This window comes from Lemur catta, chromosome 20 (genome assembly GCF_020740605.2).
Source record: "Lemur catta isolate mLemCat1 chromosome 20, mLemCat1.pri, whole genome shotgun sequence".
Classification (NCBI taxonomy): Eukaryota; Metazoa; Chordata; class Mammalia; order Primates; family Lemuridae; genus Lemur; species Lemur catta.
In genome coordinates this window covers 8924843-8951008 of record NC_059147.1, presented here as the reverse complement: position 1 = coordinate 8951008, position 26166 = coordinate 8924843, and the positions used below count along the sequence as shown (strand labels likewise).

The 26166-nt window shown below is 32.9% G+C and overlaps 1 protein-coding gene across 7 annotated transcripts in view; it reads right to left on the bottom strand.

The window, feature by feature from the left end:
• CHD9 (chromodomain helicase DNA binding protein 9) overlaps nt 1-26166 on the bottom strand; it is a 230199-nt gene that overhangs the window by 49620 nt on the left and 154413 nt on the right. For all 7 annotated transcript variants that reach the window (XM_045533756.1, XM_045533761.1, XM_045533759.1 and 4 more), the window contains 10 exons: nt 22851-23027; nt 21397-21540; nt 21040-21295; nt 19857-20067; nt 17569-17764; nt 14979-15146; nt 14082-14261; nt 8482-8592; nt 3819-4015; nt 3185-3384 (listed from right to left, as the gene is read on the bottom strand). In XM_045533756.1, coding sequence (XP_045389712.1) covers nt 3185-3384; nt 3819-4015; nt 8482-8592; nt 14082-14261; nt 14979-15146; nt 17569-17764; nt 19857-20067; nt 21040-21295; nt 21397-21540; nt 22851-23027 — 1840 coding nt within the window. The remainder of the gene's footprint in view (nt 1-3184; nt 3385-3818; nt 4016-8481; nt 8593-14081; nt 14262-14978; nt 15147-17568; nt 17765-19856; nt 20068-21039; nt 21296-21396; nt 21541-22850; nt 23028-26166) is intronic.

Genomic DNA, 26166 nt, shown 5'->3' with positions numbered 1-26166 from the left:
TTCTTTAAAAGTCATAATATATACGAAGTATCTTTGAAGATATTAACAATAGTTCAAAAAAAGTTCTTTTTCCCTTTTGTAATCCTTGTTTTCTCCAACTTCTTTTTTTTTTTTTTTTTTTTTGAGACAGAGTCTCGCTCTGTTGCCCAGGCTAGAGTGCCGTGGCATCAGCCTAGCTCACAGCAACCTCAAACTCCCGGGCTCAAGCAATCCTACTGCCTCACCCTCCCGAGTAGCTGGAACTACAGGCATGCGCCACCAGGCCCGGCTAATTTTTTCTATATATTTTTAGTTGTCCAGCTAATTTCTTTCTATTTTTAATAGAGACGGAGTCTCGCTCTTGCTCAGGCTGGTCTCGAACTCCTGAGCTCAAATGATCCACTGGCCTTGGCCGCCCAGAGTGCTAGGATTACAGGTGTGAGGCACCGTGCCCGCCCCCCCCCCCCCCCCCCCCCCCGGCCTCTCCAACTTCATTTTAATGGTTTGTTTGTAGTCCCTTTCATGTTCGAGACTTGCCTCGAATGTCTGATAATCCTTGGCTATGTTTGCTCATATTTAAGGATAACAGATTAAAAAGGTGATAGGTAGTGAAGCTTAATGACTATGGGCTCACTGAAAGGTAATTGGCTGGGTTTTTTTTATTTTTATTTTTTGTTTTTTCTGTCATTATTTTTAGGTTTGGAGCTGGTAAGATTCACCAAAGTCAACTTTTTAGTTTTTCTCCTTTATTGTCTTATCAGCCAGTATGTGTACATTCATTTAATCCCCCTTTAGTAGCTCCACTTCTCAACTACCAATGCAACTCAGAGTTCCTCTATTTTGCTCTCCAGAGAACAATAGTTGACGAGGGTGTATTTAGGGATCCGACACCTTTTAAATAGCTTTGAATTAATGCCCTATCCTTTCACACCCACTTCCAGAGAGGTTCCTGATGTCACAAATTCCCGAGACTTTTGGGAAATTTGTAAAGACCAGTTTGGTTTTTGTCTTTTCCCACTGCTGACCTAAGATTCAGCTCTCTCAAGTTAGCTAAGTCAGTTATCACTGATATTTGCTTCTAGCTTCCAAAATTTTGTTGCAATTTCCTCTCCCATTCTCCATGTTTTTGAGAGTTTATGCCTCTTTAAAAATTATGGAACATAAGCACATACAAAAGTAGATGGAATAGTAAGATGGATCCCCATGTCCCATCATCCACCTTCAGTAATTATCAACTCATGGCCAACTATGTTTATCCCCCAATCTTTCATGTTATTTTGATGTAAACCTAAGATATTAGTTATTTCATTCATAAATATCTGAATTACCTTTTAGTGCTATCTAAAAGATAGGCCTCAGTGCAAAAAAAAACTACCATATTATCAGCCCAAAGGAACGCAATAATATCTCCTTAATGTCAACATTCAAAATTCCAGTTACCTAATAAAGATAATAAAAAGTTTCTCATGGGTTGTTTATTTCAATCAGGATCAAAATAAAGCCCGTACCCTGCAACTCCTGGCTTCTACCCACTAGAGATTAGTAATGTGCTCAAAGTTGTGACAGTTTGCAGTGGGGTGTGATCAGAGTTGGGATTGAGAACCACTGTTTTTTACATACCCTCTCCATTGACTACCACTCTCATAATTTATTTGAAGAAATAAGGTCTTTTGTAGAGTTTATAAGCTTAATGCTTTACTTTTATCCTCTTTATAAGTGAGGTTTTAAGGAAGAGTAAATTATGTTTGTGTGATTGTTCTATCTTTAACCAGAAGTCAGCTCTTCATATTAATTAAGTTCATTTTCTCCTATTAAGATAGCCTTCATTGACCATCCTATAAAATAGGTACTTATTGTTGTTCTCCATCCATCTCAGTAGTTTATTTAGTTCACAGTAATTACCACAATCTGTAATTAATTAATCTATATTCTTACTATGTCTGTCCACTTGGCTAGAATGTAAGGTTTGTGGGCTCAGGGATCTTGTCTATCTTGTTTCTTATCTTTCCAGTACCTTGTACAAGAAGCACACAGCAGGCATTCAAGATACTTTTTGATTAAACAGAACAAAATTGTAACAAATTAAGGGCACAGTAATCTTTTCTTGTTTTTGCAGAAAATTCTACTTTTTATCCTATGAAAGAATTATTCGGTGGCTCGTGCCTATAATCCTAGCACTTTTAGGGGCTGAGGTCACAGGATCACTTGAGGCCAGGAGTTTGAGACAAGCCTGAGCAACACAGCAAGACAAAAAAAAAAAATAGAAAAATTAGGCAGGTGTAGTGGCAGGCACCTGTAGTCTCAGCTACTTGGGAGGCTGAGGCAGGAGGATCACTTGACCCTAGGAGTATGAGGCTACAGTGAGCTATGATCACCACCACTGCACTCCAGCCTGGACAATACAGTGAGACCCTGTCTCAAAAAAAAAAAAAAAAAAGAATTACTTTACACAGAAAAGAATGTTCTGTTATCAAAGCTATGGAGAAAATAGTACTTAGATAGGATTGTAAAGTGGTATAGCCACTTTGGACAGCAAAGTAAGTATGAAGATGTAAAATGTGTATCAATGTTTCTCAAACTTTAATATGCATACTAATTCCTGAGAATCTGTTAAAATGTAGATTCCAATTCAGTAAGTCTAAGGCCTAATATTCTGTATTTCTAAGGAGCTCCCAGGACATGCTGATGTTGTTGATCCATAGATCACATCTTAGGCATTAAAGATGTATATAAGCTATACTTTAATAATTCTATTTTTTTATATCTACTTTAGTGAAAGATGCATTCATATGCACAAAGAGGAATGTACATGGATCTTCACTGAAACTCGTTTAATTGTCTAAAGTTGTAAACAACCAAAATGCTCATACTTAAAGCGGATGCTAAATATAGAATATGCATACTATGGAATACTAAGCAGAACTTATAAAATGACATAGATCTCTAGGAACACAGACAGAAAGGCCTCTAAGACAGATACACCGTTGGGTCAACAACTTCCAAACTGATACATATTGACTTGACAACAATATGTAAAACCTACCAAACTGATAACACTGGCATTTTCTGAAACTGGAGCTTGAATTGGGGGTGAAGGTTAAGTTTCTTTAATTTTATCTGTAATGCTTTAGTATTTCATAGAAGAATATGTTAAGTATTACTTATATAATTAAAAATACATTTAAGAACAAAATAATGTTCTTACCTAGGTGATTTTGTAGCTCTCGTGTCTGCCCATCTTCAGTTGGAGTAATGAGATCCCATATGAAACCTTTAATTTTCTCATCTCCTCGGTAGTGAACAAGGCAATATGCTAAGAGGGCTCGGCAAATTATTTCTACATCATGCTCATTTAGCTGCCTTTTAAAACGGCCATGAGATAGAATCTCTCTCCATCGGCCCCACCTGGTTAAAGAAAGCATTATTTAAGTTGTAGAGAGAAGAATATAACTCATGAATAAAAGACATGAAAAACTAGAAAAAAAAAATCGTTATTAATAGAATTTGCTTATGAAGTTATTCCCCACATGTGTAAAATGCAGAGGCATGGTAGAATCATTTCTAGTATATTTTATTCAATAATGGATAGTATAACATTATCCAGTTGGTATTACTGAATATGCAAATTTGAAAACAAAGAGTTTGACGTTAGTGATAGATTTAGAATTTAAACACTTAAGGCTATCCCAACATTCTGCTATTAAGTATATGTATGGTAAACACAGAAATTCCGGGTAAAGATACATTTTATTGATTCTAGCAAGATAAAAAAAAAAACACGTGAAAACAGTATATATTCTCTGTAATTTTATATACCAAACATCAAAAATAATATTTACCCATAAACTAGCAGGTTTTTCTCGACTCTAAAGCATTCAGTTCTTCCATAGCCGTTGGAACGATCACAGGGTCTCCGGAGTTTGGGTTTTTCATCTCCTTCACTTTCAGCTTCAGATAATTCAGCCAATTCATCTTTTGTGGCACTAAAGGGTCTTGTTTGCTTTCTAATTCTTGGAGTATCAATAACCAAGCTGTTCTATAAAATTTAACAGCTATTACTTAGAGGTTCTTTTATGATTTTGCTTATAACAATGTTCTACATTTTCACCTTTCAAATTGTGCAAACAGTAATTACAGAAAGCGAGAAAAAAAGAAATTACTAACAATTTCACCAACCTACGAAATCAACTTAAGATTTCTTATATTCCTTTAAAATTCTTACTACCACATTTGTATAATTTTATGACATTATAGCCATAGGATAAAAAGAATTTGGTATTTCGCATTATTACTAATATAGATGTTATTGTGCCACAATAATCACAAAATATATTTTAAGCTGAATTTATGCTTTGTAACTTTCTTTACTTAATTCATAATTTAGTTTAGATTGTTTTCAATTTTCAAAATATATAATACTAAAGTAAATCTTTGTGACATAAGTTTATCCTAAAGATAAATCCAAAAGAAGGGAATACCTAGGAATGGAAATATTGGTCAAAAGTTATGAATATTTTACAATGCTTTCCAAAAGAGTTTTACTAATATACAAAAAGCAAGGCAATAAATCTATTAACCTATGTTCAATTCAGTTTAATTCATTCAAAACAACTTAAGTTGACACACTTTTTGCCTTTACTGAGAAACTCCTCTAAGTGAGGCACTATATTAGGACTGTGGACATAAAGATAGATAAGATAGTTCCTTTCCAAGGAATCGATAGTCTTGAGTCAGACAAATGTGTAAATAAATGTTATCCAGAATGAAATATTTTATTATACAAGATGGGTACAAAGGAAGTCAAAGAAAACTTCACAAAACTTGCAGTATTAACTAGAAAGAATTCTTGAAGAATTAGAAGTAGTTTGCCAGGCAGCGAGATAAGAGATAGCATTAGAAGTAGAGGAAGGAGCAAGGGGCCTGAAATGGCATCTGATGTTCAGGAAATGCTTATATCCTAGAGCAGAAGAAGATTAATGGTAGAAGAGAAAGCAGGGACCAAACCATGAAGGTTCTGGCATACCATAATACATACATAGTGCATTGTATTTAAGGGGTCACATGATGTTAATATGTCTTATTACTGGTTTTTCCACTATAAAGTTACTACTTTTCCTTTTGTAACTAATAAATATTTTGGAAGATATACTTTGAGAATACATAAATACTGTTTCTCCTTCCTTAAACTTTCACCCACTAATCTTAGAATTCAACGATGGATCCTGTCTGTTACAATTATTACTATGGTGGATTAATGGTGATTTTCTATTTCCCTCATTCCTTCTACATTTATTAAATGGAATTTAATAAATAGAAGAGTTGTCCCTTTTTCCCGTTTTCCTCTTCCCAGTTCCTTTTAAAAATAGTATTTTTCTTGAGTGAAGTTTCAAATGCCTTTTGCCCATCATCTTTTGAGATTTTGATAAATTTTTCTGATCAACTTATATTACCTTTTACAAAAATGAGAATATTATCTTTCATACAGATATCTGCTACAGTGTCAGTAGTCTCATTGTGCTTTCATTTTTCCATTACATAATTCTGTCTTACATAGTTGAACATGCCAATCATTTCCTTTGTGATTTATAATTTAGAATATTTTCCCACCAAATATTTGAAATCTAGTTTCTTCTATTTTTCATGCTTTGATTAAAAAGCATTATAAAAATTTTAATCACAAATTAGAGTTTGCATGGCATAGAGCATAGTATTATAATACCCCCTCCAAAGCTAACTTAATATCCTAATTACCATTTATTAAGTAATCCTTCTTTCTTTAATACTATTTCTATATTAAAACCTTATAATTTGGTCTTTTTTTTTTTTTTTTTAGACAGAGTCTCACTCCGTTGCCCTGAGCACAATGCTGCAGCGTCAGCCTAGCTCACAGCAACCTCAAACTCCTGGGCTCAACCGATCCTCATCCCTCAGCCTCCCAAGTAGCTGGGACTATAGGTGCACACCACGATGCTGGGCTACTTTTTCTATTTTTAGTGGGTCTGGCTCTTGCTCAGGCTGGTCTCAAACTCCTGAGCTCAAGCAATCCTACCACCTCACCTATCCAGAGTGTTAGGATTACTGGCACCAGCCACAGGCCCAGCCAATTTGGTCTTTTTGTTCTTATCCTGTTGTTTGTTCTTTGTATCTTTCTGTTAGTACTATATTATTTAAATTACTGTTGCCTTATAATATATTGACACTATAACATATAGTAAGTAATGCTAGTCTTTATTGTACTTCATTTTTAGAAAATTATTTTTCTACCAAAATATAAATTAAAAATGTTATTACACCTGTATTAAATGACTATATGCTTTTATATAATATGTTATTAATTTATAAAATCCGACTGATTTCACCCATGTCTTTGGTCTCTGACTTTATGTAATACCACACTCACTAACTCAAAATTCTGCCACAACGTCTTTCTCGTTTTGGAATATACTAAGTTATTTACACCCATAGGTCATTGACATTTGCTCTGCCACAAAAGCTTTTACTCACATCTTTACGTTGTGTTGGCTCTTTCTCATCAATCAAATTCTCAGTACACATGTCCCCTCAGAGTGATCTCCTTTGTTCACTTTACCTAATGCTACTTCTACTTGTCCAGCATTCTCTACCATCTTACTAATTTCTTCACTCTCTAAAATTATTTTATATATGTTTATTGCTGTCTTACTGACAAGAATGTAAATTACTAATATGTTCTATTAAAAATCATAGAGATCACATTGTACTATTGTTTTGCATCTCTCTCTGTCTTGGAGCTCTATGTTAGTATATGGTATATAGTACATAAGGATGACAATGATTATTTTTTAAATTATGGCTTTATACAGTATAAATGTACCATTGCTCTCCTATAGGAAATTTAGTTCCTAAATTTTTTTTTTTTGAGACAGAGTCTCACTTTGTTGCCCTGGCTAGAGTGCCGTAGCGTCAGCCTAGCTCACAGCAACCTCAAACTCCTGGGCTTCAGCGATCCTACTGCCTCAGCCTCCCGGGTAGCTGGGACTCCAGGCATGTGCCACCATGCCCAGCTAATTTTTTCTATATATATTTTAGTTGGCCAGATAATTTCTTTCTATTTTTAGTAGAGATGGGGTCTCACTCTTGTTCAGGCTGGTCTCAAAGTCCTGACCTCGAGCGATCCACCCGCCTCGGCCTCCCAGAGTGCTAGGATTACAGGCATGAGCCACTGTGCCCGGCCCTAAATTTTTGTTATAATAAAAAAATGCTGCAGGGAGCGTCACTGTACTACATTATTATTGTACATGTATGCGTATTGCAGTAGGACAGATTCCTAAGCATGTGTTAAATATTCTCCCATTGAAATTTTGAAATTATTTTGTCAAGTTATATGAAAAAATTGCTTAACATTTTGATTTGGGTTGCATTACATCTATAAATTAAAATTTCTATGTTTACAAACTAACTCTTAAAATGTTTAAAATATTATCAAGTGACAAATCTTCCAACTAAATTTCACTTTACTGAAATCATATACATCTTTCTTTAGGTATATTCCTAGCTGTTCTATATCCTTTTTTCTACTGTGAAGCAGATCTCCTCTTGCATTGTATTTTTCTACTTCTGTTAGTACTGATATTTAGGAAGGCTAAATGGCAATTTATCTTCTATCCAGTTAATTCACTAAACTCATTTATGAATTTTCATAGTGTTTTGCAGATTCTACTGCTTTTATTGGTATATAAATATATTATATGCAAATAATTTTATAATTATCTTTTCAAACTTATTTGTTGTATACATAATTACATATTTCTAATATACATTAAACAATAATAATTATGTCAGTAGAGTTTTTCCCAATTGTAAAGCTTTATATTTTAAAAGGCTGTCTATCAAAAGAGATCCCATATATCAATGCTTAATATAAAATTCCTTTAATCATCTAGCTATTACTGTGATAATAGTAAGGCTCACAAACATTGATTCCTATACTATCATAAGATAGGTATCTTAGTAAGTAAACAGGTCTCTTAGAAAGAGAAAATGCTATTATTATCAGCTCCATAAATTCTATTTTAGTTTTTTGATCCTTTCTTTCTTAGCTCTGAGGGAAGTCATAAAGGAAATAATTTTAAAATGCCATTTTCTTGACTGCATTTTTTCTTCTTTTATATTCTACTAGATCATCATTAATGGGTTCTGACACCAAAAAAACAAAATTATAAAGCAAAATAAATGTAACCTATGATTTGAAGGCATTAAAAAAATTTTTAAAAACATATCATAATTTTAAGAATGTTGATTATGCCCAAAAGTTACACTTTCCCTATATTACAACCCATTATGACAGATACCAGAAATATTAAATTGAAGCAATGCATGACTTGGTTCATTCTACTACCCTACTTCAACTTATGTATGTAGAAATTTACTTCAGTAACTGTGTAGTTGAATACCTTATAATATTACAATGATATTGCAAAGCATCCCAAAAGAAAATTGTTTTGAGGGGGAAAGAATACTTACTCTGCCACTGATGGCATCTATATCTATTTCTGCCTTTTTAGCCCATTTTTGCCAGAAGTTTGGATCATCTAAAGAAATATCTGTCCGGTTTCCAGATGCCACGAAACTCGCCTGAAATACATAATGGCAGTTTTTCAAAATGTTTTGAAGCTTAGAGGAAAAATCTATCAAAGTATGCTTAAAACATTACCTCCTCACATTTACTGTAGATAGAATTTGAATTCTGCATACACATATATTCAAAGGTTGTTTCAAATCCAGTGGTCTGAAACATAGCACAGCAGCTGCTTAAGGCAAAGGCTTAATGCCAACACAGACTGGAGTTTAGGTACAGAGTTAAATAAATTATTAATGTTGATTAACTGAAACATTTGGTAAGCAAGGAGCAAATCTTTTTGGTGAGGAAGCTACAGAAGACAGAGATATGCTTTCTAAAACTACTACATGAATGTTAAGAAATTAGGTTAGAATAAGAATTTCAAAACCTGCCTGCACTACACAGTTCATTTTCAGGTGTATTCTTACATTATTTTTATCACAATTTCAGACAGTTATATCTCCTAAAGAAAATGCAACACAGTATATGGGAAATAAAGAAAAATGAATCATCTTCTGTCTTTATTTTAAAAATTCTTTTCTTTACAGCAAAAATATTGCATAATCAAAATTTAAGAAAATACAGGGGAAAATAAAGAAGACAATAAGTGATTATTTTCTTAAATATTGTAGAAATTATATTAAATAAAACCTTTCAGTTAGAGGAAATTTTAGATGTTACACTTAAGCATTATTTACAACTTAAGTCACTGAAAATAGATAAACCACATCAAAGAAATGTCTTCAAAGTGCTTTATAAAAATGAAAGAAGCAGTGAAGATACACAATGCATTAAGAAAGAAAAGGGCCTGAAAAATACATGTCAATGTTATAAAAATAAATAGAAGAATACGCTCACATAAAAGTCTTCCAAAGGAGAATATAACTAGTAAATGGCTTTAAGATAGTGCCTAATTACCTGGGATATAATCAAAAGATAAAAATCTTCATTAAAAAAACCATCTTGATAAAATGTTAAAATGCAGAAAATCCCACATTAAAAAGGTAATAAAACTGTTAAAAGCAAACAAGCCATTTATGACATTCAAGATAACTCGCAGTTTAAGCACTAATTAATACCAAGGAATAATATTTAAAAAGTCTATCTTTAACATATGGAAATGTATAAATGTGATGATATGATATCTGGAATTTGATTTAAAACCATACAAAAAATAAGTGGTATGTGATGAAACAAGTTTAGCATGAGCCGATAATTGTTGAAGCTGGGTGATGGATACACAAGATTTCATTAAAATATTCTGTCTATATCAGTAGTTTGAAACTTTATAAAAAGTCTAAAAATGAGTAGGAAAAAAATTAAAATGTTAAATGCCTCCTGCTGAACTTCAGATTCTGTTCATGTCATTGTTTACAAAGTAGTAAGTACATTCATTCATTCCATCTAGTATTTTTTTGAGGGTCAGCTTTTAAGATGCTTATATAAAACAAGAATTGGGAGGGCGTGGTGGTTCACACCTATAATCCCAGCATTTTGGGAGGCCGAGGCAGAGGATTGCTTGAGGCTGGGAGTTCCAGACCAGCCTGTGCAACAAAGCAAGACCCTGCCCCCCCATCTCTACAAAACAATTTTGTAAAAACCCGATGTAGTGGCACATAGCCTGCTGTCCCAGCTACTTGAGAGGCTGAAGCAGGAAGATCGCTTCAGCCCAGGAGTTCAAGCCTGTAGTGAGCTATGATGATGCCACTGCACTCCAGCCTGGGTGACAGAGTGAGACTCTGTCTCAAAGACAAAAACAAAACAAAAAAATCTACAAGTGTTTAAAATGTGTATTTTGCTGGCATATTTATGAAATAGGAGTGACAGGAATAAATGCTTTAATGAAATGAATTTAAATTCCTTTTTTGTTTTTTTGGCTTACTCTAAATTATAGCTTAAATATTACAAAACTACTGAAAAACAGTAATTTTTTATTTTTTTGAAATGATGAGTGTGGTAGGCTGAATAATGGCCCCCAAAGATATCTGGTCCTAATCCCTGGAACCTTGTGAGTGTTGCCTTATATGGCAAAAGGGACTTTGCAGATATGATTAAGAATCTTGAAATAGGGAGATAAGCTTGTATTTTCCAAGAGGGCCCTAAATTTAATTACAAGTGTCCTTATAAGAGGGAGGCACAGGGAGGTCTGACTCTAGAAAAGGAAAAGGATATGACACGACAGAAGCAGAGATTGGAGTACTGTGGCCACAAGCCAAGGAATGCAGGCAGTCTTAGGAACTGGAAGAGATAAGAAACAGATTCTCCCCTGGAGCCTCCAGAATGAACCAGCCCTGCTGACACCTTGCTTTTATCTCTGTAAGACTCATGTTGGACTTCTGACATCTAGAACTATAAGAGAATAAATTTGTGTTGTTTTAAGCCACTAAATTTGTGAGAATTTGTTACAGTGGCAACAGGAAATAATATGAGACACCTCTTAATGATAAACCACATATCATAAAAACTCATATGTCCAACTTGAAAAAGGCTAACTAGCTTGATAAAATGCAAACAACATAGCCATCATCATTGTATAAAAGTATATGATAACAATTCATCAAACTGGTACGAATGAGTATAAAGGACAGACATCTAACTACATTCAATTCCTTAACTATGTGGGGACTTTGTTTTGTTAATTCAGAAATGAATTTCTCATAACTGAGGACATATGATACTTTAAAATCTTCGTTAATATAAACTCATCAATTTTCAGGAACAGTGAAAAGTTCACTTAATGAAGTTCACAGGGTTTAATTCCATACTACAGTTTCACTGATACATGTCTCTTGAGATTTAACCAATCCAGTAAATGAGTATTTGCTTTATACGAATTGGAGAACATTTAACATGAAAAGCCATCAAATATGAAAAGTCATTAAAAGGAAACAGATTTTAAAGCACGTTACTTTTTGGTTACTTACCTAAAAAAAAGAAAATTCTATGGTACAGTGTATAATCATTTTTATTCTGCTACCAGACAACTGTTCATAATTAAAATAATTTGGCAGTAAGAAACTAAGCTTCATAATTAAATAGCTTTTATTACATTCATTATAAGAAAAATGATACATTTATTTTTCAAATAAAAAATTTTTTAGATTTCTAAATACTTCAAGATGCTGTTAATTGGCATATAACCTATTTTCAGTATGACTTACATGATTCTCAAGGATTGCAATAATGGATTACAGCTACAGAAATGAAATGCCGGTTTGTAGAAGATGTCAGCAAGCAGAGGTTTAGTGACTACTTCCAAACGATAAATCCTAATATCCTAGTCTCCCCCCCCAATTACTTTTCTTAAAATGCATTCCTTCAACCATGAAATCCCTATATTACTTGCAAGGGAAGACTTTTTTTTCATGGTGAAATTCATCTTCCTATGACAGAAAGTAGCAAAAAGATAGTTAAGTACCATAGATGGGCCCTTACAAATAAGCAATCCACCTGAAGCATGATTCAGACGGTTTTGTTTTCTTTGTAAATTAAACAATTCAAAGTTTTTTGTTATATACCAAATCTTAGAAAAAAAAAAAAAACAGAATAGAAATATTTCTATTTTTAGAGCCCACCTGACTGCCTTTAAATGAAAGTATCTCAAAACAAGGCTTAGGTGATATAACCACTTATAAATGAGGTTACCAATAATGAGTTCTATTTGATGAGTATGTACTAAGTCTAAATATTCTCATAAGCACTCTGTTCCATATATGTAACTCCTTATTAAATACTATTTGATAATGTAAAGAAACACAGATTGGAATTACTTTATACAGATCACTGAAGACAACTGCAGTCTTTGGAAATTCCAAGAAAAAGTGTAAAATACTAGAAACTTTACACTTTTGGTGCCACTACATAGTGGCTCCATATTCCATTATGCCAAACGTCCACCATCTAGTGGCCTTTCCACACAACTATGGGAATGAACAAACCATTTGGGGAATGAACAAATTATAAAACAACTACAGCAATCTCTCTGGATTTTCCTCAGCTATTGCAATATCTCTTCAGGCCTCTCTCTTTTCAAATGTAACAGTTATTCCATGGTATGAGGGTTTAAAACAGATATTTAAATGCTTAAGCATTTTTAATTCTCACAGCATAGCTCATTATGGTTAGAGTACATTTGAATCCTCTAAGTAAAATAATACTGACATAACACTTTACAGTAAAGTAGGAAAGGCCAAGCATGATTATTATTATGATCTCCTCTTTAAAGACAAGACCCACAGAGGTTAATTGTCCAAGGTCACTCAGCTTATGAGTCAGAATTCAAATTCTGGTGTTCTGACTTTCCATGATTATCATCATTAACACTGTAAATGAGGCAGCCTAGAATCACATGTGGCCGTTATGCTTTGTACTTTTAAGGAGAATATCTCTAGTTGAGCCTAATCAACAAAGACAATAACAATGACTGATACCTTTTCATATGAACTAGACTTCAGATAATTTCAAACATAAGGGAAAAATGTCTGTACATAGAGTACAGAACCAAGGAATCAAAAGTAATTAAGATTTCCCAGAAAAGAAACTAGAGTCAGGGCACATATCCACCAAATCATGACTAGTTTTAGTTTTCATCCTAATATTTTACTTCTGCAGTATTCTTTTTGTTTCCAAAATACTTTCTTCTGCTTTACTCTCTATTACTTCCAAATCTACATCTGTGTCCTAGGCAAATCTTCTAGACATCCCCAGTTGGATGCCCTGTAAATGTCACAAATACAACACCTTCAATATTTTGTTTTATCTATAGGAATCTCCTTTTCTTGCATTCTCTATCTTAATGCACCATGACCCTCCTAGCTACTCAAGCCAGAATCCTTAAGTCACTGTTGATTCTGCCTTCTACAAATTTCTCACTGGTCATCAAATCTTACTGAATTCAAATGAGTCTCCCTCCACTACTCTAGTTCACCCATCATTATTTCCTACACAGGCCTCTTAAATGATCTCCCTGCCTCCAGTCTTTCCCCTTCCCAAGCTGTTCTCAATACTGCTGCTAGAGTTAAATTTCTAAACTAGATTGCATTATGTCCAATTTCTACTTGAAATGCTTTAAAACCTTCTTAATTGCCTCAGGATCAGGTTCAAACTCCTCAAAATGGCACACAATGCTCTTCACAATTTGGGTCCAATGTCCCTAACTCCTTCAGTTTCATCTCCATCTAATTCATCCTATGTATGCACATATGCCTATGTTATGTTCCTAAAATGTTCCTTGTAGTTTAGCAACGTATGATTCATTTAGGTGGGTTTCTCTTTCTCTTTGTAACATAATGATATCCAAAATTCTTTCAAGACTCAGCTTAAATGTTATTCTCTCTGCAAAGGTTTTCCTTATTCTCTGGCTCTTTCATTTTATACAGAATTAGTCATTTCCTAATTTATAAAATTCAGCATATTTAAACATTTAGAGTAAGAGACAGTTAAATTTTTTCACTAGAAATTGTGAACATCACAGCTATACTTATAAAATAGCATTCACTGTTACCTTAGCAAATGTTGACCCACGTCCTTCTGATTCAATTGTGATAGTTTTTGTACGACGCAGTAAAATCTGATCAATGTCCTCTTCACAGAATTTAGAGCCTTCATCTTCTTCCTCCATAATGGCACCATAAGCACCTCTTCGAAGCAAATCTTCTATTTCCTTTTTGGAAAGCTGTTGAATCTAAAGAGAAAATAATTTTGGTAACAATAATTTTTCAAAGTTCATAAAATGAGAAAGTATCCCTAAAGAATGTCAAAGAACACAAGAGGTCGTATTTAAATTGCTTTTGGGGTTGGGATGCACATAAGAGAGAAGTCACTGAAATAGTATGTTGAAGCTGTTGACTCCTCTTTGCTATCTTTAAAATAAGAATTACCCATCTCCCTAAAAATGGCTTTAGTTAAAACAAAGTGTAAGGCACATGTAACCCATCAAGGCTCTTTGTTAGTACTAGGATTCTGTTACTGATACAAGCCCAAGATATTAAACAAGAATCTTGAGGAAAAAAATGCCAAGAATCATCATTTGTAACAAGACAAAGCCAATACTAGCAGTTTGACACTAAAAAAGAATTTGAAGAAGTGTTTATATAAATAATGCAAATATTTCACAAATTCTATTTTGCTATGCCATGATACAAATGTCTTAAAAAGAGAGCAAAGAATTTCTATCTTGAAAACACATTCTTAGAATTCAAAAGCTATGAAGCTACACAGACAAAACAAGATTCAAAAGTATTAACTAAACATAGCTTTATTCTGAAAATGTCCCCTCACATATAACAATGTATTTCATGTTCAGTATGACCAAAATTAAATGATATACTACCAGGGGTAAAATTAAATGCAAACAAAAAATAACACAAAAACCCCAAATGAAAAAAGAAAATACACATACACCACCAACGTTACTTTCTCTTCCACTCATGCTCTGTAACACGGCCTTATCTAGGCCCAGCTTCAGACTGGCTCGGTCAAACATCTCTCTCTCATATGAGTTACGAGTTACTAGTCTGTAGACTTTAACTGCTTTGTTCTGACCAATTCTGTGGCAACGAGCTTGGGCCTAGAAAAAAATGAAAAGTTATAGATTTAATGTTTTTCTCAAAAGGCATTTAATAATAAACTATATATATGGAATATAAACATATGTATGAATTTTTAGACACTCTTAATAATTAGATATAACCTTTTTCTAGAAATTAAGGTAGAGCTTACCAGAATGAGAAATAATCCCACAATCAGCACTAAATCAAAATTTAAGCTTATATTTCAGAGAATATAAATCCATGAAGAATTATTGTGTTTTAATGGAGGTGTAATCAATATAATTTTAGACAAGAAAATCTATGAACAGATTTTTTAGTTCATAGTAATTCAAGCTTTAAAGATTTAAAGTCCAACCCTAAATTCTAAATCTTTTTCTACTGTATAATTGACAATCTTTTCAATATCTTTTTCTTAAGCTGGGTAATTTTTAAGGTGGAAAAAACCCCAAGGCAAATAACTCTGGAGATCTAAATTTTATTTAAATGGAGGACAAACTAATTATTTAATATGTACGTACACGTTTGAAGTAGTGACATCAGAGATATATAAGAGCTTCACATTTTATCTTGAGTTTTTACTAAACTTAAAATTTGATGATAAATCTTGACTCCAAAGGGCTATAGACTAGAATCTATAGTCTTTCTCCCAAATTATTAATCACCTTCCCATTATTTTCAGGCACATTACATCCTAAATTGTGGCTTTAAAATTTATAGGTGGGATTGATGCTTTCTGTGTTGTTTGTTTGTGTTTTTGAGAAGAGTCTTGCTCTGTCACCCAGGCTGCAGTGTAGTAGGCACCATCATAACTCATTGCAGCCTTGACCTCCTGGGTTCAAGTGATTCTCCTGCCTCAGCCCCTCAAGTATTTGAGACCTCAGGTGCACGCCACCATGCCTGGCTAATTTTTTTATTTTTCATAGAAACGGAATCTTGCTATGTTGCCTAGGATGATCTTGAACTTCTGGGCTCAAATGATTCTTCAGCCTTGGCTTCCCAAAGTGCTGGGATTACAGGTGTGAGACACCATGCCCAACAAGCCCTTAACTGACATCTTTATTCTATCCACATCCATTTTGTGACATTTGCAACCAAGAATTGTTAATGGGCAACTTTGCTCTAGGTCTAGAGAAAGTATAAGAGGTCAAATATTTTATTAGTCTGTAAAGACTAGATCTACTTTAGCAGTTAAGTAGGAAAAACCAAGTGAGAGGGAGAAGTTGGGGGGTTCAGCACAGTTTTTCCAATTCCTCCTCGGGTTCTATATGAGTTAAATTATTTTATTTTAAATTAAATTTTAGAAAATCACATGCACTGTGGGCAATTTTAAGTATAAATATGCATTTCAAAGGTATAAATTATGATTTTGGTTTAACCTAGAGATTGACAAACTATAGCCTATGGACCAACTCTGGCCTGCCAAGGAAAAATGCCTTTTTTTTATTCTTAAAGGATTATGAAAAACAAACAAGCATGTGTGATGGAGACCTCATGTGGTCCACAAAGCCTAAAATATTTCTAACTGGTCTTCTACAGAAAGAGCTGGTGCCTGGTTTAATCTATTCTGGATAAACCTTTGACATTTTGAACTAGCTTATATATAGTTACATAAATGAGTAATTTAAGATATTTACGTTTTGACCCAGGTATATTCTCAAGACCATTTATTATATTTGGTTTCATACCTATTTAAAAGCAATGACATGACAGGTCTGAACGTAGTGGGTTATCTCGATCGATTGTTCAGTTAGTTACAGATCAAACTCCTTGTTCTATAATTTCCCCCCTTCTCACTGATGTACTTGACTAGTCTTAAAAAAAAAAAAGTAATAATGTAAATTGCAGTACATTAAGACTACCATAAAGAATAAAAAAATTCCTCTTATACTTTGTTGTCTTCTCATATTCCTCCTAGATGCTTATCTTCTGCAAATTTTGACCCCCTTTGACCACTCTAATTAATATTCTTATGTTTCTATAAAGTCCTAGTATAGTCATAACTGACATGTATGCCTTTGTTTTCTAATATTTTATAAAAAGGCATACTACACTCTCTCTTAATTCTGTGCTTACTATACTGTATGATGATTAGAAAATAAAACTAGGATAAGAACTTATTTTTAAGGATTAAAGTTCTGAAAATTTTATTACAAATAAGTTATTCTTAGAGCTTAGGTCTCTCTCAAATTTACATAATATTCTTGAAACAATAAAAATACTGTGTTCAAGTGCACCTTCTTATAATTTTGTAAGACATTATTAAAAAGCATACTTTGTTATATTGAAATTAAAATAATTTCACCTATTTGGCACAGATATTTCACAGGGAAACATACATGTTAGTTTGTTGAGATAAAAATAAAAGATATGGATTACCAAAAATAGTAGCATGATTTTTTTAAAAAATCACATTTCTTCTTAGCCATGTAATTTATTTACCTGAAGGTCATTTTGAGGATTCCAATCAGAATCAAAAATTATACATGTATCAGCTGCAGTTAAGTTGATGCCCAACCCACCAGCTCGGGTACACAGGAGAAAAACAAATCGATCTGAATCAGGTTTACTAAATCGATCTATAGCAGCTTGTCGAAGATTCCCTCTGACTCTGCCATCAATTCGCTCATATAAATATCTATGAAATAAAATACAATAAGTTTAGATAGATGAATATAATGAAAACGAAGACACATTCTATCAAATATAAAGTCTATTTTCCTGAAACATTATGTTTACTATAAAATTAAGAAGCAATATCACCCCAATTAGTTTCTATGGCTTTATACTTTTTGGTGTGGGTGCCAAGGAGGAAACACAAACTAATAAAGATACAAAACCTCTGCATTCTGGCACATATGGGAAAAATAGCACTATAATTAATATCATTAAGAAGTTAGAATAACAAAAAAGTCCATAAGAACTACTTTACTGATCTCATAATAAATTATTCTTATAAGAAGTAGAGATTTTCACAAGACTTTATACAAGAAACCTATGAATATTATTGTCCTTAATCTATGTTACTCTTTCAACTGAGATACTTGCTTCTACAGTATTACCTACTGAGGGCAAACTGCAGTGCTGTCAAATTCTTTATAGTCATTACTATAAAGTAATTATCTTTTAATTTCTTTTATCCTTCCCGATTTAACATATACAAAATGCAAAAATTACAAGACACCAAGAAAAACAAAGTACAGAAAAATTTAGGAGCTAAAAGAGGAATTTAAGCGATATACATGTGACATTTGCCACACTTCCTCTGGTTCGAGACACTTCTTTCCACATATGATTTACTAGTTTTATAAGTAATTCCACTGTTATCTCTAGTACCTCCAAAATGGAGATATGACTTCTAATAATGTTGCTTACGACAATAAAGAAACTTGAGGTTTTCCATGAAATTCATTATAATAGAAATTTGGAAGTACAGTTTTATATTTGTATAAAGTGAATAAAGAGATCAAGAAAATGTGAGAATGGCTATTTTTAGAAATATTGCAATTCAATGTTCCTACCACTTATATGGTATAAACCTGAGAATAACATACATTTTGAAATGAGGCTAAAGGAGCAGAACACTGGCAATAAAAATGGAACTAGAAACAAAACAAAAAAAAGACTATAAAATTGCTGATAATATAAACCAGTATAGACATTTCCTTATGTATAAGGGTCAAAAATCTATTGAATTAAAATCTAGAGCTGAAATTTCTAATTCCGTTTTATTAATATATTAATAGGTTGATATCAGATTGAATCCTAATGTTCTGATAAAATATCCTATGATAAATATGCTATTTGTCATAGCCTAAATACTGATTAGACACCATATATATATATATATATATATATATATATATATATATATTTTTTTTTTTTTTTAGACAGGGTCTTATTTTGTCACCCAGGCTAGAGTACAGTGGTGTGATCATAGCTCACTGTAAACCTGAAACTGGCTGGCTCAAGCAGTTCTCCCACCTCAGCCTCCTGAGTAGCTAGGGCTACAGGTGCATGCCACCATGCCTGGCTAATATTTTATTTCTATTTTTTGTCAAGACAGGGTCTGACTACATTGCCCATGCTGGCTGAAAGTCCTAGCCTCAGGCAATCCTTCCACCTTGGCGTCCCAAAGTACTGGGATTATAACAGGTGTGAAACACTGTATTTGGCCTCATTAGATAATAGTTAAGACTATCTTACTGTCATGTACCAATAAACAAAACTGAGACAAAAATCCCACATTAAACAAATTGGAAAAGATTAAAGGATGAACAAATTTTACATAGTGCCTAAGAATAAAAGTATAACTTAAGGTTCTAATTATAACGATGAAATAGATCCAATACGCTCTTCAAATCATTTTTTTAATTTTGAAGATGGCTATCTTAAATATAAGTCCATTTAAAGTGACATTATTACCATGAGGTTTACAAATCAAGTAAAATATACACTACTAACCCCATTCCCAGGTCAACAAACACCTATCAATTTGCAGGATTTTTTTAATCAGTCTCATCACCTCTATCTACTATTGCAATATACGCAGGTCAGGAAAACACACAACACATAATCCTAAGCAATCTTTACTTACAGATTTGAATGCATTCTTATTTAGGTAAAGAGAAAGATAATAAGCTGGATTATAGTACAGTGCTGCACAAATCTTAATAACATACTTACTGTAATTCACAGCACAATTCAATGGATTACACAGTATGCTTTACCTTTTATGTATGAGATAATCCTCTAGGATGTCAAGGCAGCGTACCATCTGAGAGAAGATGAGCACTTTATGACCTCCTGCTTTCATTTTGGGAAGCAATTTATCAATAAGGACCAATTTACCAGCAGACTGGATCATTGCTTGAAGATGAAAATCAGAAGCACCTGGATTATATGTATCTCTAAATTCTCCAAGTATTTTCTCCTCAGCACCTGACAATGATACACATTGCTTTTGTTAGGATTATTTATGTTTTTGGCTAAATCTCCACCAAAACCAGACTGTAATTCCATTGACGACACTGACAATGTCTTAAGTATCTTTTTATTTCCCAAACACCTAGCATAATGCCTTGCATAAATTTATGTTTGCTAAATCTTTAATGAATGTTATTAGGGAAAGAATGAATGAAACTGTGGTCCTAAGCCTGGTAAGTTATATTTTAAAAACAAACATCTATTATCTAAATACCAATCTTAGCTGTGGTCAACACTGAAGAAAGATCATAATTAATCTGGATGTGTCTATGAGCATCTTGTTAGCCATCAAAATAAGGAAACAAGAAAAAATTAAAAGAGAAGTCATGTTATAGGTTCTTGCTGCATACTTCAGAAAGTCTAGGTCAGAGTTAAAGAGGCTTTCTGAATTCCTTCGCTCAGCCTGTCTAGCCATGAAAGAGTACAAGAATTCCAGGAGAGACTTCAGTTGTCTCGAATGAAGTAAGTACATTAGGAGTATATTCCCAGGAATAAGTGAAAAAAAAACAAGCATTATACAGAAAGAACACTGGTATTGAACCCGACAAGACCTTAAAAATCACATTATTACAGCACAAAAACTAAAACACTAATTGTGGTACCCAGACTGGAAGGAAACCAGGAATGAAATGTAAATACAAAAGCCCAAAGATGAGTTTTGCTGTCATCATCCATGAGAAAAATTAAACTGGAGGGGGAATTTCAGTCCAAATCATACTGAACAAACTCATGCTCTTGTAACCTGGTGTGCTAACACCAGACACTACAACAAAGTAGTTCACATTGTTCCAGATTCTGAAACATTTGTAATCCCTCAGAATACAAGAAGACAGAGTTGTAACCTCCACCAGCTGCAGTGGTGTTTTGTTTGTATTCATTAGTATTTGCTGAAAGGAAAAAATATTCATTGTAATCCTTTTTAGCTACCTTTGATAAGATATGGATGATTACAGCATTTCCTGAGCTCCATCATAGTATTGACCAAGTTAGGTACATTAGTTTGTCCTGCTCCTTTGGATAAAAATGAAAAGTTTTTCTCCAAAATAGCCCGGTAGTATTTCTTTTGAATGTTAGTAAGTTCTACTTCAATGATGGTTTCTTCTTTAGGTGCCAACTTCTTTTCCACATCTTCTTTTAATCGTCTCAACATCATTGGTTTCAGGATAGCTTGAAGTTTCTGTACCTGAATAAAAAGATACATAATAAGTGTATATTTAATTATACAAAAAAAAATTATAATGATAAGAAATTTGATGAACTTGTTTACAAAGAGCGATAGGATACCTGTTCCTCTGTTTTCAGATCACCAAATTCTTGCATAAATGTTGATTCCGAAGGAAATCTTAAGGGTTCAAGAAAGTGAAGAAGACTAAATAGTTCTTCAACTGTATTTTGGAGAGGTGTGCCGGTCAAAAGCACCTTATGTTCCTACATAAAGAAAGAACAATTCACATCAAACATCATAATACTAAGATTATATGAAAACTGACTTAGGTTATCAAATTTCCAGTGTTTGACAAGCAAATATTTTTCTGGCCATAATTTTCAAGAGTTAACTCAAAATATATCTCTACCCACAAATCTTCAGTAATATACTTCCCTAACCACTTTTTAAAGACTTTTTATCATTCTTGTAATACCTCATTTTGTATGCTATTAATTTTTACTCATTCACGCCTTTAAAAATTCTAAATAATTTTAGAAGCAAAGAAATAAACTTTATAAGAACAAAGAGGGTATTTGTTTCTTTTGTACTCAAGTGTTCTTGGCACAGTAATTTGTATACCAAAGAGTACTCATTATTTATGATTTGGATGACCATCATTTAACTTTTTATGCAAGAACAAATTGTCAAATCATTGAGGTCACAGTCCATGATTGTAAAGGATGCAATATGCTTCTAAACTAGAATGTCATTAAAAATTAAACATAATACCAACAGAAGACTATTTTTAATGATAGTACAAATTATCATTTAAAATTTCATTTGACAAAACCTCTAAATCCCCAAACTAAATATTTGTCTATGTATCTGTGCATCTGCAAATATATGTATATGCTAGTAAACAATCTAGGAAGATACACATCAAACTGTAAATACTACAGTGAGTAGTCAAACTGGGTATGGGGCATAGACGGAGAAGGAGCACTTTAATTTTTTACTGTATGTCGTTCTGTACATTTATTTGTTCAAATGCTCATGTACTAATTATGTGATATTAATTAAAAATCAAAATGTTTTAAAAACCACTTTCATTTGAAAAGGAGCAAAAACACTAACAAAAAGATGACTTTAAAAATCCTTATTAATTATAACCAACATATGTTAAACATGTAGAATTATGTAGGAACTCTTTTACCATAAATGATCTGAATAATAATATAACTTTGGCAAAAGGGCTTTTTATGAAGGAATTTATGGCTTAAAATTTATGGTCTTATTTTCTTTTCAACAGTACACACTCTACAGAGGTTTCTTTGTCTTAATTTTAGAAATTAATTGCTAAAGTTTTGTGGAGGAAAGAACATAAACATTTTTAAGTCTTAGAAAGCAGGTATAATTTTTTTCCTTACCAATTAAAGACAAAAAACCCCAATTATCACAGAATTCAGATATATCTATACTCTAAAATTTAAAAATAATAAGTTTTTAGCATTAACTATGACTCTTTATGACCTTTTACTATTAACATATAGATAAGAAATTGAAGTCATAGTGATGGTATTAAGTTACTTACCAGATTCATGAGTTTCAGACCTTCTAGGAGTTTACAATTTTTATTTTTTAACCTATGTGCTTCGTCAATAATCACACATCGCCATTCAATTGCATTAAGCTCTCCACAGCCCCCAAGAATCATTTCAAAAGTGGTGATGATGGCTTGGAATCTGTAAGCTCCTCGAATGATACGCCCCTAGAAATTATCAGATACAATAATTGGCTGGAATGTCTTAATTGCCTTTTTTATTCCTGTCACATGGCATCTAATGACATCTGCTATAAAACATTTTCCACTGAAATTTTTATATATGCATAGACACTTCCTTACAATGAGCAGTTTTAGCATTAAAACTATTAAATTGCTGTTTTCAATAACATCAAAAATTATGCCAATATAACTATATTATTTATAATTGTATCCAAATAAGTATTCCCTGGTAAAATGTTTTATGATAATTTTTATGAATTATAATAACAATTTTGGTCAAGAAAGAAATGGTCATTATAAAATCTGGCCAATGAGATTCCAGTATAGTGTTTATTACTTAACATGTATGAGTTCGTTCACAAATGATAAATAAGCAGTGAATAATTAGCCATCCAAATAATTTATTCAGCAAATATTTATTGAGTGTCTATGTGCCAGACCCTGTTCTAGTTGCTGGAGACATAGCAGTAAACAAAACAGACAAAAATAGTTATATCTAACTGCAATGTACATTCCAATGATTCTAATGCAGGATACAGTCATTAAGGAAATAAACCAAATATTTTTTAAAATAAGTAAGTTGGAAAGAAGACAAGCGCTGTGGAGCAAAATAAAACAAGAATATATAAGGTTGGAGATGACCACCGCAATTTTATATTGGGTGGTTGGGAGAACATTATGAAAAGTGACATTGAGCACAGATCTGAAGATCAGGAGGAAGCCATGTTGTATAAACGAAAGCATTCTTGGTAAAAGAAGTAGGAAGTATGAAGGCCCTAAGGTGGGAGTATCTTTGGCAGTACTCCAGTAACAGTAAGAAAGCCAGAGTGGTTGAAACCCAGTGAGTGGGGAAGGGATGAGGCAGACTGGATTGGGACTTGAAAGCTGTGATAAGAACTTTGGCACTCATTCTGAGCAAGAAGCTATTGAAGGGGTTTGAGAGAAGAAGTGCCATGATTTGACATATGTTTTTAAGAGTCCCTTTGGTTGTTGTGGTGAAAATGGTCTGAAGAGGCCCAGGACACGATCATAGAGACGGGTTTAAAAATTGCCACAGTAATTCAAGCAAGAAATCATCTTTGGAGGCCATGAGAAGTGGTCAGTTCTAGATATATTTTGATGGTAGAGCCAACAAGATTTTGTAATAGATATGGAATGAAATAAAGAGAGGTCTCAAATTTAACTCTAAAAATTTTAGCTTGAACAACTGAAAGTTTGTGCTATTATTTACTAAAGAGAGGAAGTTTGGGATTTTGGTTTTGTATATGTTAAATTTGAGATGTCTATTAGCTATAACCACATGGAGTTGTTAAGCAGGCATTTGGATATGACTCTGGAATTTAAGAGTTTAGAGTTGGTGGTATAGATTTAGGAGTTTCCAGCAGTACAGATGGTATTTAAAGTTACGTGTATGAATGAAATCTCTAAAAGAATGAGTATAAATATAAAAGAGTTTGAAGACTGAGCCCTGGGTCACTTCAAAGTTTAGATACAGAGAAGAAGGAACCAATAAAGGAGGCTTGAGAAATAATAAGTGGTGATGTAGGACAGCATGAAGTCCTGGAATCTAAGTGAAGAGAGCATTTAAATAGGATTGAAAACATAAACTACTGGGTAGTAAAAAAAAGGAAAGGTTAAGAACAATTGTGACTTAGGTTTTAACTCATAATAAGCTACTTAATTTTAGATAAATTCATGTTGATTGCATACACTGAGCATTACGTTGAATAATAGCTCCAGTAGAATAGGTATAAATTATAAATTTATGGCATTTATACGGCTCTAAAAACCTGGGATGTAATATATTCAGTTAAGTTGATATCGTGTTTAACAAGTGCTCTTGAGCTTGACTGACTTGGGTTTATTAATCCCAGTTTTGCTCTGTGGTTTTGGGGCAACATATATGACTACTTTATGCCTCAGCTTCCTCATGTTTCAAACAGGGATACTATTATCTATTTTACAAGGTTGACATTACCAAGATTAAGTGAAATAATATATGTAAGCTATCAAGTAGAATGCCCGGCACATGGTAAATACTCAATAAATGTTTGTGATTATTAGTGTTATCATTTCTGTTACTTTTCCCAGGGCAATTAGAAAAGTTTTAGCATAATTTTAGCACTATTTTAATTTGAAGCTATTTGATAACTTACAGAGAGAAGTAAAATATTCAGTTAATTTACATTAAGATATATTTGAGAGTTTACTCTAAAAGTTATTTCTAAATTTGAAGTACAAATCTACTTATTACATGACACATCTTTATCTTTGGAAATTTAAAATCTATTCAGACAATATCCTTCTAGAATCTATAACATTTAACACAAAGTACAATTTTTAATATATACAATTCAGTTTATTACACATCAAGAATCTTTCAGGTTTTTGGCTATCATATTTATGCCAAACTCATATGACAAATATAGTAAACTTGTGACTTTGTTAAAAATCTCTTGAAGTCTCAAGATTTTAGTTGTGCCTTTTGTAAAAATTGAAAGGGTTGAACGAAATCATTTTTATGATACCACACAGCTCTAAAATTCTACAAATGTATGATTAAGAATAATAATAAAACATTACAGAAGTGAATCAAACTATAACCTAATTAAGATATGATAGACTCCAAAGGTGCAAAAGTGATAGTTTTCAAGTGAGGAATAATTAAAGGATTATATAGATGCTTAACTTCATATAAAAGTAATTGTTTCGACCTTGGAAGTAGAAGGAAAATGAGGTTACAGGAACAAATCAGTTAATCCATTTTCACCCTCAAATAGGCAGAAAATCAGTTATACCTGGGAGGCAAAAGTAGGCGGCTATACACATTATCTTATATCAATTTCTATCATATCCCATGACTTGGCCATGCATTATAATGATACTTTTAGAATAGAATAAGTAAAAGAAAAATATTAAGGTGCTTTTTGGGGTAGAGTGCTAGGCAATAAACTTTTTCCAATTAAAAAGTACAATTCTTTGTGAATTATATCTATTGATTTTATTTCTTAATAAAGATTTTTATCTAAAATGATTCATATTAACATTCAAGAGTATCTTGTCCAAGGCTATTTTGCATTTAAAAATAAAGACTGTAACTTGGCACTTCATATTTTATAGTCTT